Source organism: Mugil cephalus, chromosome 3, assembly GCF_022458985.1.
Source record: "Mugil cephalus isolate CIBA_MC_2020 chromosome 3, CIBA_Mcephalus_1.1, whole genome shotgun sequence".
In the NCBI taxonomy this organism is placed as follows: domain Eukaryota; kingdom Metazoa; phylum Chordata; class Actinopteri; order Mugiliformes; family Mugilidae; genus Mugil; species Mugil cephalus.
This window is the reverse complement of record NC_061772.1, coordinates 21031979-21046455: the sequence shown is the minus strand read 5'-3', so window position 1 is coordinate 21046455 and position 14477 is coordinate 21031979. Positions and strand designations below refer to the sequence as shown.

The 14477-nt window shown below is 40.0% G+C and overlaps 1 protein-coding gene across 4 annotated transcripts in view; it reads left to right on the top strand.

The window, feature by feature from the left end:
• Positions 1–14477, top strand: part of csnk1g1 (casein kinase 1, gamma 1) — a 28273-nt gene that overhangs the window by 8100 nt on the left and 5696 nt on the right. The window contains exons 5-13 of one of the 4 annotated variants that reach the window (XM_047580712.1): positions 4771–4922; positions 6613–6847; positions 6928–7013; positions 7293–7377; positions 7524–7672; positions 7781–7888; positions 8779–8889; positions 11233–11339; positions 14053–14076. In XM_047580712.1, coding sequence (XP_047436668.1) covers positions 4771–4922; positions 6613–6847; positions 6928–7013; positions 7293–7377; positions 7524–7672; positions 7781–7888; positions 8779–8889; positions 11233–11339; positions 14053–14076 — 1057 coding nt within the window. The remainder of the gene's footprint in view (positions 1–4770; positions 4923–6612; positions 6848–6927; positions 7014–7292; positions 7378–7523; positions 7673–7780; positions 7889–8778; positions 8890–11232; positions 11340–14052; positions 14077–14477) is intronic. The other 3 variants (XM_047580713.1, XM_047580714.1, XM_047580715.1) reach the window with 3 other exon arrangements.

Here is a 14477-nt window from a genome sequence, read left to right as displayed (position 1 = left end):
CGACTGCAGTGAAGTGTGTTAAACCGACCTTGTCTTCACCTACAAGGGGTGCAATTCAAAATGAAAAGAGTTGATGTGAAGCTTTTCATAAACTCGCATAACACGTTTACAGTTAATGGTTTTTCTTGTTCACTAAGATAGAATCTTACCAGAAGAACCCTGGCTCGACTCCTTCTCGGTTGATTCCTCTCCATTAGACGTTTCATACATTTTGTTTTCATGGCTACTGCCGAGCAATGTGACTTTATTTGTTGTCGAAGTCTACTTACTTACAAGTGTCTGGTTAGGTGCGTCTGTTTCATTCTGTGGAAGGCAAAGATAGTTTAAAAGGATTATAAAGTGCACTTAAATGATCGAGGTCTGTGAGGTCATAGTATATTCAAAAAACAAAGCTAGTTAGGTTTTCGTGAAGAGATAATTCTTATGACTTGTGTCTGCTGAGACTCCTCCAAACATAATCAAAACAAATCCCTCCATTTACAGGTGATCTAGTTGTTCACAAACAGTAATTTATTATCTGCATCATTCACATTGGATTAATCTGGAGATGTTGGAACATGTTTATAAGTATGAAGGAAACACCTCAGTGCCAAATATAGTTAATGCAGCACCAGTTATTAAGCTGATGTAATGACATTTTTAGCAAACTGTTGATCCAGCATGGCTACACGTCCAGCAGACACCGAGATCCATTCAGAGTTGTGTTTCTGGACAGCCAGCCGATATAAATCCAATATACACTCTCAACTTTAGCCCTGTTTGGGATCCTCCTGAGTGCACCGGTTAGTCACAACTTTATTCCCTTTCCCTTCCCTTTAGCCCAGGTGTGTCAGGATATCCTCTGACATCCATTAAATTAGTCGTTTTATTATTGTTTTAATATAATTCACATGTAATGGCTGATGACAACACCTAAAGCTGTCTGTTGATCCTCATGTTCACTTCTCAGACCACGCTATTTGAACCGTATCATTCTGTAAATTCTCAACGTCTCATCCCTTAACTCTGCTCCCCTGACACTTTCTCAGTTTCTCATAAAGGATTAGTCAAAGTTTGCTGACACATCCTGTGACGGCAACCCCTGACAAGAACCTTGTGAGGATTAAATGGCCACAAATTATGGGTCATTTTTGAAAGCTCTGTTACTACAGGAAGTGGGTGGGAAAGCTAGAGACAATAGAACAATAGATTTTTTTATTTTTTTTTAAAATAGTTATCCATCACTCTCTGGGTAAAATAATATTGTACTGGAGCCGTTTGTGAGATCAGAGTTAGATCGTGTTTCTAAGTTCTTTACTAATGTCGTCCGTAGCGATGATGCCACAATGATACGTTTATGATGAGCTCAGTCACAGATTTGCGTTGAAAATAAAAGCAATTTTCCGTACTGTGTGATCCTTGATGTGCTTTTTGGAGCTCCACATGCATATATGATAACCCAACCGGGAGTATAATGGCTATTGTTTTGCAAAGGCAAGGGCTGGAAAAGGCCAACTGTGCGGAAACTCATTAAATATTTAGAGAGTGGGTCTGCCTCTCTTAGTACTAACCTGCCTCTGTCCTCTCCTCCAGATGGGATAACGTGACCTCATTTCTTCTCGGCTGTGTGCTGTGCCACATTCCTCTCAGCCAATGTGGTTGTCACGGTGTCTGTGCGACGGGGTCTTTATGAATTAATGTGGCTTGACTCAGATGCTCAGTCAGGTGTTGTTATCTGATGCATAACCAACTGTCAGTGGTTGTTAATGAGGATGATTCAATTAAGTATCGTGCATCTCTTTCCAGTTATGTGAGAATATTTGCCAGTGCATCACTGTTTTGGTTTCTACGAAACGAGTAGATTACGATGCTTTATTGAGCCAAGGATTTAAAGGGGAAGGGGGTTTGGTCGAGGATGTGTGCTCATGTATGCTGCTGAAGGTATTGGCAGTCAAATCCCGACATGAAACACTACACCAGCTTTTGAAACCCCTGCAGTCCCTGGGAGTAAATGTCTTGTAGTGACACGGTTGAATAGATTTTACAAATATGTAAAGGAAAAGGCTTTGTCTTGAAGAAAAAAACAATATTAAGGAAAAACAGCAGTATTTTGGAAATTAAAGGACATTGTGTTCTAGACATGCCACTGAAATGGAGAGAAGCCACTCGAGGATTTTGTTTGATTGATTCTGACCTTTTTTTTTTTTTTACCAACATACAAATGTACAGCTAGAAAAACACGCACCTACAGTCACTGTAGAGTCACGAATTCACCCAATCTGTTTTCCTTGGGACTGTGGGAGGAAACCCACACAGGCACGAGCAGAACATGGAAACGTCACGTAAAGAAACATAACACAATAATCCAGTAGTAACTTCCAGGTCAGACTTGAGACCAGTTGCTCAAAATGAAATGTCAGAGCTAAACTTAACAGTTTTTTTGACATCGGTAAATTAGAAGTGTAACTTTCTCACACACACAGATCCGTCATATTTGTCACATTCATCTGGTTCATCTTTTTCTAACCAGGGTATATAACACAGTGCTCTTCTGCTCATGCACGTACTGGCTGCACTTGTTTTACTAATAATCAAAATAATGGATCAATCGGAATAAAAATGTAACCAACCAAATATATCAGATCGGACCAATCGGAAGGAATTTCTGTAAAATGAGATTGAGAGGGCCAGTGTGGAGGGTGGACGTTTTCTCTGTTTTTATTCAGAATGAGTTTAACTCGCTTACAAGAAATGCTAGAAGCATCATACAAACAGTCGTTACTGCACCCAGGTATTTCTCTCACTGTGTTTAAACAGTTGTAAGCCAGAACTCAAAAGTGCTACCTGTAAAATTGGTAGCTTCAGTCAAACCTAGAGTCTTTCTTTAAACTGTATACGTTGCACTTCCAATTTAGCCTCTTGTCATGAACATTTTGTGTAGACTATGGTGGCCCTTTCCTCCGCTCTGTTTGCTAGTTAAAAGCTTCATCCACTTGTTTACAGTACATCTCATATCTAACACATTTTCAGGCCTCCCACAGGCAACCCCGGGTTTCAAGGCACTCATTCCTTTGGTACAATTAGCAACCCACAGATCTACATAATGGTGTCCAGAAACGCAGGATGGAGCGCAGCATGACTCCTACATACCCATATGCTAGCTGACAGCATTCATGCCACCTTTCATGCTGCAGTGTATTTCCCATTGCCCTGCTGGCAAGTCGCATGTCTTCAGCAACATGTTTGTGTTTAATTTTCCTGTTCTCCTCCTGTAGTTCAATGACAGAGTCACAGGGTTGTGATGGAACTAATTTCCTAGAACTGTCTCATCCCAAAATATGAATGAACTTAATACTAACCAACATACACCATCAGGCATAACATTATGACCACCTTCCTAATATTGTGTAGGTCTCTCTTGTGCAGCAGCAAACAGTTGTATTGTCACAAGATGGTCAATGTTCACCTGTCGTTGGTTTTAATGTTGTGGCTGATTGGTGTATATTGCGGAGGTGTATACTGCAGTTGAAGAATTTCCCAATGAAATTGCAGTATGATTACCAACATATACTGTATTTATATTTATGCGAAACATACTGTATAGGCTCCAGTTCAATCGCAGAGGGGTTTTTATTTGTTTATGTGAACAGCTGTTCATTATAAAGGGCTTTAGGAACAGGGACATGGTCAATCAAGGCTTCCTTACTTTTGTCAAACTTGTATGCAGTTATATCTTTACAAGGGCCGAGTGGAGCTTAAGTCTGAGGAAGCAAGGTCTGTATGATTGAAGCTTTTTTTGAAGTTTCTTGAGAGGACAATTTTTAATAAGAGTCTGACTAGCAGTAAGCACGGGCACACTTTGAGTCATGCTTCCTTCAGAGCAATTAGCAATATGACCTGATTTCCTGTTCTTTGATACTAAAGTTCAGGATGTGGTCAGGACAGCAGACGGTAAAGATACCACCAATTACAAGTAAGTGGGAGTAGCTTGAGCACAAAACTTGAAATCATGCAAACTGTCTCCAGCAACGTGGGGCTGTACTTAAAACTCTCAGTAATAACCCGTTTGTGTGTTTAGGTAGTGTCATTAAAAGTGCAGGAAAAAAGGTGAACTAGAACCTTTCCTACCATGTGATCCATTACAGTTTTAGGCCTTAAGCTTCTCATTTTTCTAGATGTTTAACTGTGACAAATGGCAAACAAGCCGTACAGAGGAGTTAAGGGCACGAGTTCCACTTCCATTAGAATGACCCACCTTTACTGAACCGAAACGAGAAGCGACAGATGGATGGGATTTTGTAGCAATTACTGTGAATAGAGCTGAGAGGATATGATTAAATTGGGAGGTTGTGATATGAGGCAGTGAAAAGATTTGTTTTCATCCTGCAGACGTGGACGGGGCACGGTTATATTTGCCCGTCATTGTGTTGTATTACACATGAGGGTTAATGTTTATCTAGCATCTTTCTTCTCTCTGTCCTCAGTAACCTTGTGTTGCTCCTCCTATCTGTCCACCACAAGGTCTCCTGAGGCTCAACTAGGATCCAACTTAGATGTCTCATTAGTCAAGAGAGACAGGAATAATAAACAACTTTGCTCTATTAACTCTCAGAATTTCCACTAATATATACAACAACAAAACACTGAAGACTATTATTAGTGGGTATCTTCTAAATGCTTGCAGACACGTAGCTAGTCAATAAAGATTTATGATTACTTGGATAAATGTGAAAAGCACTTCAGGGATTTTTCTGTCTTGTTAGTCTTATCTCTTTCTTCCTTGTTTTGCAGCGGAAGGTGTGCCCCAAGTGTTTTACTTTGGGCCCTGCGGAAAATACAATGCCATGGTTCTGGAGCTGCTCGGCCCCAGTCTAGAAGATCTCTTCGACCTTTGTGACAGGACCTTTTCACTGAAGACTGTCTTGATGATCGCAATTCAGCTGGTGGGTTCAGAGCACTACGTGACGTTTTAAAATAGTTTGTATTAATAAGAAGCTGGTGAAATGTTAATATTTTAAGATGCCAAATAGTTGTAACAGTTAATATGTAATTATTGGTTATAGTATTTATAATCAGTAAATAAAGTAAAGTCAACAGTTTGTTTGAATGAGCCAGTTTCTGACGGTAAAGCTATCATGATTTCATCAATGTTGATCGACTGCTTGGTCATGTTGTCATGATGCAGAGGTGCATCTAATGGAACTTAACTTCCTCAGTATTTCCTGTAGATGTTCCACCATAAAATACTCTCCGGGGTTTTGATGGAAATCTGCCCCCTTAGTCACCGAAAAGGTTTTGATGTGATTCAGAGGGAGGACACGGCAACACTTAGGCTACAACTGCATGCACATTTAAGGAATGCCCTTAACTTCATTTTAGATAAATAATGCCATGTTTTAATTTTGGTCTTCACTTTTAGGGAATTAGGAAACACAGACCTTTTGTCTGTATCTGTATCTGTGTCTGTGATGAGACAGATTTTTTTGTCCCGTGACAAGCATAATGCTGATACTGCTCAAATGCAGTATTTTAGTGTATCCTCTTTGTAACAACTCTGCGTCTACATGTTTCGCCACCATGATCATTTTTTTGCTGAAGTTACTTTCAGTCACAGTTCCACCTTCTTATCAGCCCTAGCAAAGAAAGCAACCCATGTAACCAAACCTTCCTGTTCACGCCGACACATGTCGATGCTGCAAGAGCCGTTTTTCTTGAGTTTTTGGTTGAGCTTTTAAACACACCCCAGTCTCCCTTAACTGAAGTAATAACCAAGCTTTAAAACTAGTAGGTGGACATGATAATTAAGTACTTTTTCTCTTCAGCAGAAGATTCTGATGAAATATAAAATGGGTAATTAGTATTTCATGTCTGTCTCAAACAAACTATGGCCCCACTAGAAAGTCTAATACACAACTACTGATGTGGAATTTCAGGGTCTATGTGATTAATATACATAAAATAAACTTACTTTGTTGGACTAAATATGCCTAAACCCTGCAGAGCAAATGGTAAAGTAGAGTATTAGTCTAGAATATCCTGTCATCCAGCCTGTTGGTATGTGCATACGTTTAGTCAGAGTCAAGTGGGCTGTCAAAAAGAGCCAAGCCGTCACTGAATCTTGTTAAGCTGCAGCAATGTAGAGCGTGCGGTGGCTCAGCCTTTTAGGCCACGTAGACATCTCAAAATCTCTAACATTTCATTTAGTCAGCACAAAATCTGCAGTGCTCTTGTGATATAGATAGCCTCTGCAAATTTGTAAAGAACCGTACCAAACAGCACAACACGAGGCTGGTGCTCTAGAGATTTGCTGCATCTCAGCCGTTCTGTCTTCTTTATTTACCAAGTATTTCTTTGTTTTTGGTAGAAAAACAAAACAAAAAACAATCCCATGTTAGTTTGTGAGTTTATTTGAGGGAAATTAAATGCAAGTGAAAGATTTTGTTACTCAGACAATTCAGCAGCTTTGAGTGCTTAAAAATTAAATTATCTCACGGCGTTCTTTTAATCGTAATGTGTCTGTCGTTCTCAGTCCCATCAGGAAGAGACTGAGATGAGTGTCATCTAGTGGTTGAAATGTTTTTTGTTCATTTGTTTTTGCTGACCTTGCATTTTTATTTTTTTTCTCCTCACCAGATTTCTCGAATGGAGTATGTGCACTCAAAAAATCTCATTTATAGAGACGTAAAACCTGAAAACTTTCTCATCGGGCGGCAAGGGAACAAAAAGGAACACATCATCCACATCATTGACTTTGGCCTGGCCAAGGAGTACATCGACCCCGAGACCAAAAAACACATTCCCTACCGGGAGCATAAGAGCTTGACTGGTACTGCTCGATATATGTCCATCAACACACACTTAGGCAAAGGTAAGAACTTTCTATGAGAACATCTGTGTGATAAAATATAGAAGTTTCTTAGTGAAATGTTATTAAATCTTTTGCTTTAGAGCAAAGTCGGCGAGATGACCTGGAGGCCTTAGGCCACATGTTCATGTATTTCCTTCGTGGGAGTCTACCTTGGCAAGGACTAAAGGTATGCCAGATACATACATGTTTTCCAAAAGCTGAGTTTTATCCCGTAATAAAAACACCTTCATTGATAATATTAATCACCAATGGTACAAAAACATGAACGCAATCAAGACTTGAATATACTAATGTATTAACCAGCTGAACCAGCTGTACTTGTGTTAATAAAGAAACTGTACTATCATGATTCAAGGTTCATCTTTAACCAAGTTGTTACAGGAACAATTAGATAACTGATAAATGCAGAATTCATTCACATCTTTCTGCTTTGGATCTGTTGCAGGCTGATACGTTGAAAGAACGATACCAGAAGATTGGAGACACAAAACGAAACACTCCTATCGAGGTCCTCTGTGAAAACTTCCCAGGTACCCTGATGATGGCTGTAATTTATTTATGTAAATCTAGGTCCTGTTTGTAATATGGACTGTTTTGATGATCCTTACTGCATGAATATAATTATACAATCCATATAAAAGCTTTAACCATTCTTCTTTTATGTTGTTTAATTCAGAGGAGATGGCCACCTACTTGCGATACGTGAGACGGTTGGACTTCTTTGAAAAGCCAGACTATGAATATCTGAGGACTCTGTTCACTGAACTGTTTGAGAGAAAAGGATACACGTTCGACTACACTTACGACTGGGTGGGCAGACAGATTGTAAGTAATGCATGTAGACAAGACACGTTACATAAGTGTGTTGGCGATTTATACCAGGTTTTCCTGACATCACAGAATTTAACTTATGTACTTGTTGTTCTCCCTCAGCCGACACCGGTCGGGTCTGTCCATATAGACTCTGGAGCATCCGCAGTCACGAGAGAGAGCCATCCTCACAGAGATCGACCCTCACAGCACCAACCGATTAGAAATCAGGTACACCAAGTTTTGTGTCAGCAGCAGGGGAGGTGTGTTTTTTTTTTTTTGCCAGTGAAAACAAGAGAAACTATATTACAGCCTGAAACTAAACTAATTTTTCAGTTGTTGGGCTCTCAGTACTGTTACCAAGTGAAGCTACTGCGCAATCAAATCACTCTTATTTAAAGGATTTATTTTTACATTTTCATTCTTGTTTCAAACAAGCAGACGAAGGTGACTGAAATAAGGTTTTACAGTCATCCAATTAATGTACAACATTGAATTGAGGTGGATGAGAGGAATAATTAATTGTCCTGGTTATTGAAATTTGCTCAAGTTTCTGTTTCTGGACAGTACTTCCTGTGGTGTACAGGATACTCTTACCCACTGTACGTTTCAGTTTGCTGAGAAATTCGCATTTAAGGAAACCACTAATGGCAAAGGTGAAACTTTGTGTCATGTCTGTACTCCTTTGAATTTGCGTCAAAATAAACATTGAAATGTTTCTGCATTGATTAAGATAAGACTTGATTGATCTTCAAAGGAAACTGTAAGCGTAATAATGGGGATTCACATTGGTAAGTTGTCAATTTCCGATGGGGACAACTTGTCAAATACATGATTCAAAATGTGGCTTTAAGTTTAGATGTAAAAGCTTACCTCCATTTGGCTTCAGGCTCATTAGTTTCTGGCTGAAGTCTTGCTTTGATTTTAATTCACTCTTTTATTTTGTTACTTTTTTTTTTTTCTCCATTTCTCATGCTGCTTTGCATGGAACCTTGCCTCGCACACCTAAATGCCCATCTTTCCTAACACAATTATTCCATCACCCCCCCTTCCCTCTCCCATTGCACCCCCGAACCCACTTCCCCTCACGTCACCGATGCCACCCCCCGACTCGTGAGCAGACAGCAGTCTCAGATCGACGAGGAGCATGGGAGGTGCAGCCCACACGCCAAGCAAACTCCTCCTATCTGACCTCCCACCTGGCAGCGGACAGGCACGGGGGCTCAGTGCAGGTATACACCCCTCACCTGATCAGCCGACAGCCCTCACCCGATCTCCATGGAGTCAGATCTGTCTCATAGGATCTAATCCAGCCATGATAAACATCCAGATGTGGCCTGTAAATGAAAAGAAGAGAACACAAAGGTTTTTTAATCTCTTGTGTTAGTCAGAGAAATGTCCTTCTGTGAGATTCATTTGAGGTATTTTTAAAGACAACTTAAGATTTTATATGTATTTCTTAATGAAGAATACTTACAGCTAGTTTCTCCAGGTCCTGACCTGAGATTTATATTCACCCCAAGATAAGTGCATGAGGTTACAACTCATAACTTATTCAAAAATACCATTATTGTTACTATTGCTAATTCACAAGTAAATATACTATCATACCAGGGCATAACATTTATTTAGTGTTTGAGCGTGTGAGACAGATCTACAACCATATACCTCCCCGACCCCTTTACCCCTGGCTGGGAAATGTTATTTTTTCTGCTCCACCATATGCATGTCATCTGGTGCCACCCACCCCAGATGTTAGACGTTTGATTTAACTTTATAAACAGCAGCCCCGGTTGCAGCATTTTGATCTTTGGCCTTAATACTCTTCATGGCGTTCCTTGCAAGATCAAGATCAAGAAGCCCCTTGCATGGCGGGATGACTTGTCTTAGCCAGCTAAGTGCATGCTTTGAGTTCAGATGTTGTTACCCTTAAAAAAAAAAAAAAACACACATCCGGTGTAATTTTGACACCTCAGCATTATCAGTGATTGTCACAGTCTGCATCGAGCTGTTTCTGTAAACATAAGAAGTGTCAACTTAATAAGTAGATCTCTAAATGCCATTTACCTATAATACACCTATAATAGGTTTTTCGACCACTGTCAAAGTTATTGTATTAGGACAGAGTTTCCTATTTTGCCTCTGGCCTTGATTAGACTCTTGGTGAAGGAGGAGCAGGTGTTAAACAAACAGATTTGGGACTTAGCCCCATTATCTCAGCTGCATTTAAATGCTGAGCAGAGCCAAATAGGACAGGTGATGAGAGAGGAGCAGAGCATCTTGGACAGTAGAGAGAAGTAGGATAGGAGCAGTAAGTGAGAACTAAATTGTACCTGACTGCTGGAATAAAAAAAAAAAATAAAAAAAATCTATTTCAGTATTTTACTTACCCTGTTTTTATAGTTACAAATAAAAATGGGATTCAAATCATGCAGGGAAGCGGTGTCATTCGAGGCAAAGGAACAGGAGAACTAGTGAATGGTAACTCTGGAAGCAAACAAATCTCGATCTAACCCCTGAGGAGGAGTTATGTAAAGGTGAAGGAGCTGCTCCTGGGTGCCACACTGTGGCTACGTGATCAACAGAGGTTGCAGTGCTGATCTTGCCAACTTTCAAATCATTGAGCAAGCTTTGAAAGCCCAGACTTGCAATGTAGCATAAATATATCATTATATTATTTAAGCTTTCAGATGCCAAGCTTCAGCATTTCCATTTTTTTAATTAATCAGTTAATTTATTTTCGCACTTTCAAATTATGGCAGGATCTTAATCCCATGCGTTTCTGTTGATGATTGGCACTTCATGCAGACGAGGATTTTATTTCCGTTTCAGACGCCTGGGGAAAAAGAAGACGGTTGTAATTTCATTAACATCACTCATATCAAATTTTTAATAAAAAATGTCTTAATTGAAAGACGACGGTGATCGATTGGCTTTTTAATCCACAGTGTACGTTCCCTTCAGAGTAGTTTATTAGTACTACTTCGGTTGCCGTTTTTATCTTTTAGTTTATTTTATATTTTACACTTATTTCACACTTATTTCATGGTGAATGGCAGTGAACTGAGCACATTAAGCTCAGATTTAAAAAAAAATTTGTATGTATACACCTAAACACGTTCCTCCAAAAGGCAGTTTCTTCTGCAGGTTAATCCTTTGAACATATTTTAGAAGTGTATGTTAATATCGTTCTATTTTATTACGAATCCTACGAGTATTTATCCACAAACACATGAAATACCCCAGGCTTGCCATATTTTGGTAAAACCATGAATTTACAGTGGTAGAAAATATTGAAATGGAACCGATACACAAGTTGAGAAAATTGTACTACTATTTAAATAGTTTCTTAAATATCATTTGCCCATGACTGATGTATTGTTCGTTGCTGCTGTTTACTTGGCTCGTTTACCCATAAAGAAAAATGTGAATTAAAGTGGTAAAGTAACATTTGTGCGTTCTTTTCACCAGAGAAACTCTCTTTCTGCCGCATTACTAACTTGTGTTTTTTGCTCTTTTGTGAACTGATACAAACATCATTGGGCCATGTGAAGTAACGCCAGTCTGTGCTGCAGGTGGTCAGTTCAACCAACGGGGAGCTGAACGCAGACGACCCACTGGCAGCTCATTCCAACGCTCCGATTACAGCTCAGGCAGAGGTGGAAGTGGTCGACGAGGCCAAGTATGTGTCACCTCACCGCCACGCCTCTCTCTCGTGTGTCCATCTGTCGCTTCCTCTCTCTACCTCTCTTCTGTCCCTCTTTCTCTCTCTCTCTCTCTCGCCACCTTTTGCTGTGATGTGGATTTGCGGCAGCCCCAAACCCCAGCTGTCCTGCTGCTCCTGCCCCTCTTATCTTATCTTATCTGTCTGACTGTGGGTTTTTGATCTTGGTGCTGCCTGTCTCTACACTCTTCTAACAGTTTTCAGATTTCAAGAAAACACCAATGCACATAAATTAGGGTTGGCCGTCATGACCAAAAACTGCATATCACAGCATTTTTCAAAATTCTGACAGGATCACGGTATTTTTTATTTTTCATGTATAATCACGTGTTTACAACATTTTCCAGCAGAATCTCCCGGCGTATTATGGTGCCAAACAGCTGAGATCATACTAGACTGTCCATGTGATAACTTTATCGCCCGTGTTAAGATAATATAAATTATGTCATCATACACAGAGGTCCTTTCTTATCTGTAAGCACACGTGGCTTACTAAAACGTGGGACCTGTTGTCGTCTGGTCTGTTTATCTCAGAGCTGGCAGCACAGGTAGCAAAGCTAGCCAGCTACTGGTGTTGGTGTCCAGCACCAGCAGCTGGGCCGACAGCGTGCCGCACGGCCGGTTGCACAGTGCAACAGAACAGCGCTGCAAGATCGTCATCGCACGGTTCAGCTGACGGATGAGAACTGAAGGCAACTCCCATGAGACTCTCAGCTCTGAGATAACAAAATCGGGCCTTGCACTTTTAATTTTAGCTTGTTAAAGAGTGAACAGCAAAGCTGATTTTCATGAATATTTGAAAAAAAAAAAAAAAAAAAAAAGGCACTTGGGAGGCGCCAACACTTTTCTGCTGAGCCAACACATTTTTATTCCAATTTAGCTTTGAGTGACCCAGTCAGCTGTGTAGTGTAGGTCAGTCTAGGTGTTCCCGGTTTCAAAGATGCAGTGGAAACATGAGTGGCTCCTCTGAAAGTTGATGTAAGTGCTTCCTGTGTGAATGATAGTTACCCATCCATAGTCAAAGAAATGACCAATAAAAGGCCACGTTGTTCACAACTGCCTGAACCGCCTTCATAAAACGCCATAGTTTTTTCCTGTTGTTTGGGTTTTTTAAGGCGCATTCCCAATTTCTTATGTTTGATGCAAAATGTTGTTTGGCAAAATCATTAGGAAGTAAAATATCAGCTATGTGGAGCAAGCTGTGATAGTGGGCATGTAGCGTCTACGCTCGAGTACTTAACTCTCCAACAGCAAACAAAATGGAACCATCTGTTGAATTCAAGCACGTTTTTCTGGATGTTAAGTCGACATTTTATCTGCGTTACTGGAATTAATGGATATTTCCAACTTGTAAATTTCCTGTAATACTTAAATTATTAATTTAGTTCGCTTCATCTTTCCCACTGAACTCTATGAAAGCCACTGTGAAAATGATTTTACCTCATGTAGTTTCCTCACAAATCTATCAGCAGTTCATTCTCTTCAGTGCACACGTTTCTGTTCATGCTCAGATGATGAGCCTTCCCACTGTTTCCGATATTCAGTTCTTTGATAGGACGGTGTTTGCCGGCCGTCTCTTTGATTCCTCTTCAAACAGTTTGATTCCAGTTCGGAGATGACATTGTGAAGTGATCAATGCAAATCCCCCGTCTGATGCACTGTCAGTCCTTTTGAGGGAACGTCAGCTTTATCTTTGGCTTTTTATCTTTCAATTTATATTCATGGTCTGAGACAATAATGCAATTTATAGTCTGTGGATGCGTGAACTTTTGGTTCCCATCAGTGAGCTTAAATGTTAAGTTATTAAAATCTCCAAGCTGATTTATAGCTGCCTTTTGAATTAATGTACAATAGATCTAGATATTTATTTGATATGACAAATAGTAGATAGAGATAAAGACTGGTTGCAACAACTTGTGATTGTACACAAAGGGAACATTTATGTCACTAAATATATAGATTAAACAATTAAATCAACCATAGTTGAAAAGGTTTAAGCAGTCAAGAACAAATGTTTTGATGATTCCAAAGTGAAAAGCAAATCAAAGTCTTGCAGCTATTTCTTAAAAAATGGAAAATAAGCATACCTATTGTGTCAAATACACTCATCTAGTTGTCAAGTCGCATAACGTCGTTATGTTTGGATATTCATGAAAAGGTACAAACTGTTAATCATCTGAAACCTAACAAATATATTCTGTAAATGAAACAGCCGTGCCGACATTTACTGCTTACGTTGCTACCATGAGCAGTTATTTCAAATGCTTTCACCTTCTTACAGCTTTTGCAGACAATCAGAGTCCGACATTAAGAACAACTTAAAAAGTTGTCTTCAAAAAAGCATTTAAATTTGAGTCGTATAAGGAAGTAGTACCTGAGAAAGGGGTGTTAAATGGATGAATGGCTCTATCATCTCTGGTCTCCAGGAGACGTGATGAGCTGCAGACTAGATGTTGTGTAACCTTTTCTGTAATCTTTCCTCCTTTAACCCCTCGAGCCTCCCTTCTCCGTGTCCACCTGTGTCCTGTTGACGTGTGTGTTTGTGTGTACGTTTGTGTGTGTGGCTGTGTGCATGTTTGTGTGGCATGTGCCCGGTCCCATCATCTTGGTCTTGCTGTATTAATCTATCTTTCTTTTCTCTTTACACTCTTTCCTCTATCTTCTTCTGTAGCTGCGTGAAAATGCTCAACCTGTGGTGAGTCCCTCTCTGCTCGTCCACATCAGACTCATGGGACAGGGAGTGGACCAGCCTAGGCTGGGCCCAGTGGAGTTGTTATTTACAAAAATTAAGCAAGACTCTCACTGGTACAGTAGTGCCATACGCTGCCAGCTGTAGTCACTATCTAGTCTCTGCCCTTTTCTGCCTTTATTTTGCCACTGCCTGTATTGAAAAGTGACAGATGATTAATGAGGACTTACAAACCAAGCTTATCTGGGTGAATCAGGGCAGAAAGAATAAACTAAGTTCATCCAAAAAGAGTTTAAAAAGGCAACTGGACTTGGAGAGTTTTGAGAAGACGTTTCATCCGAGTAGCTTCTTCAGTTCTAAGGGACTGGTGGGAAGTTAAACCTCGAGCTTGCCTTTTAAAATACTTT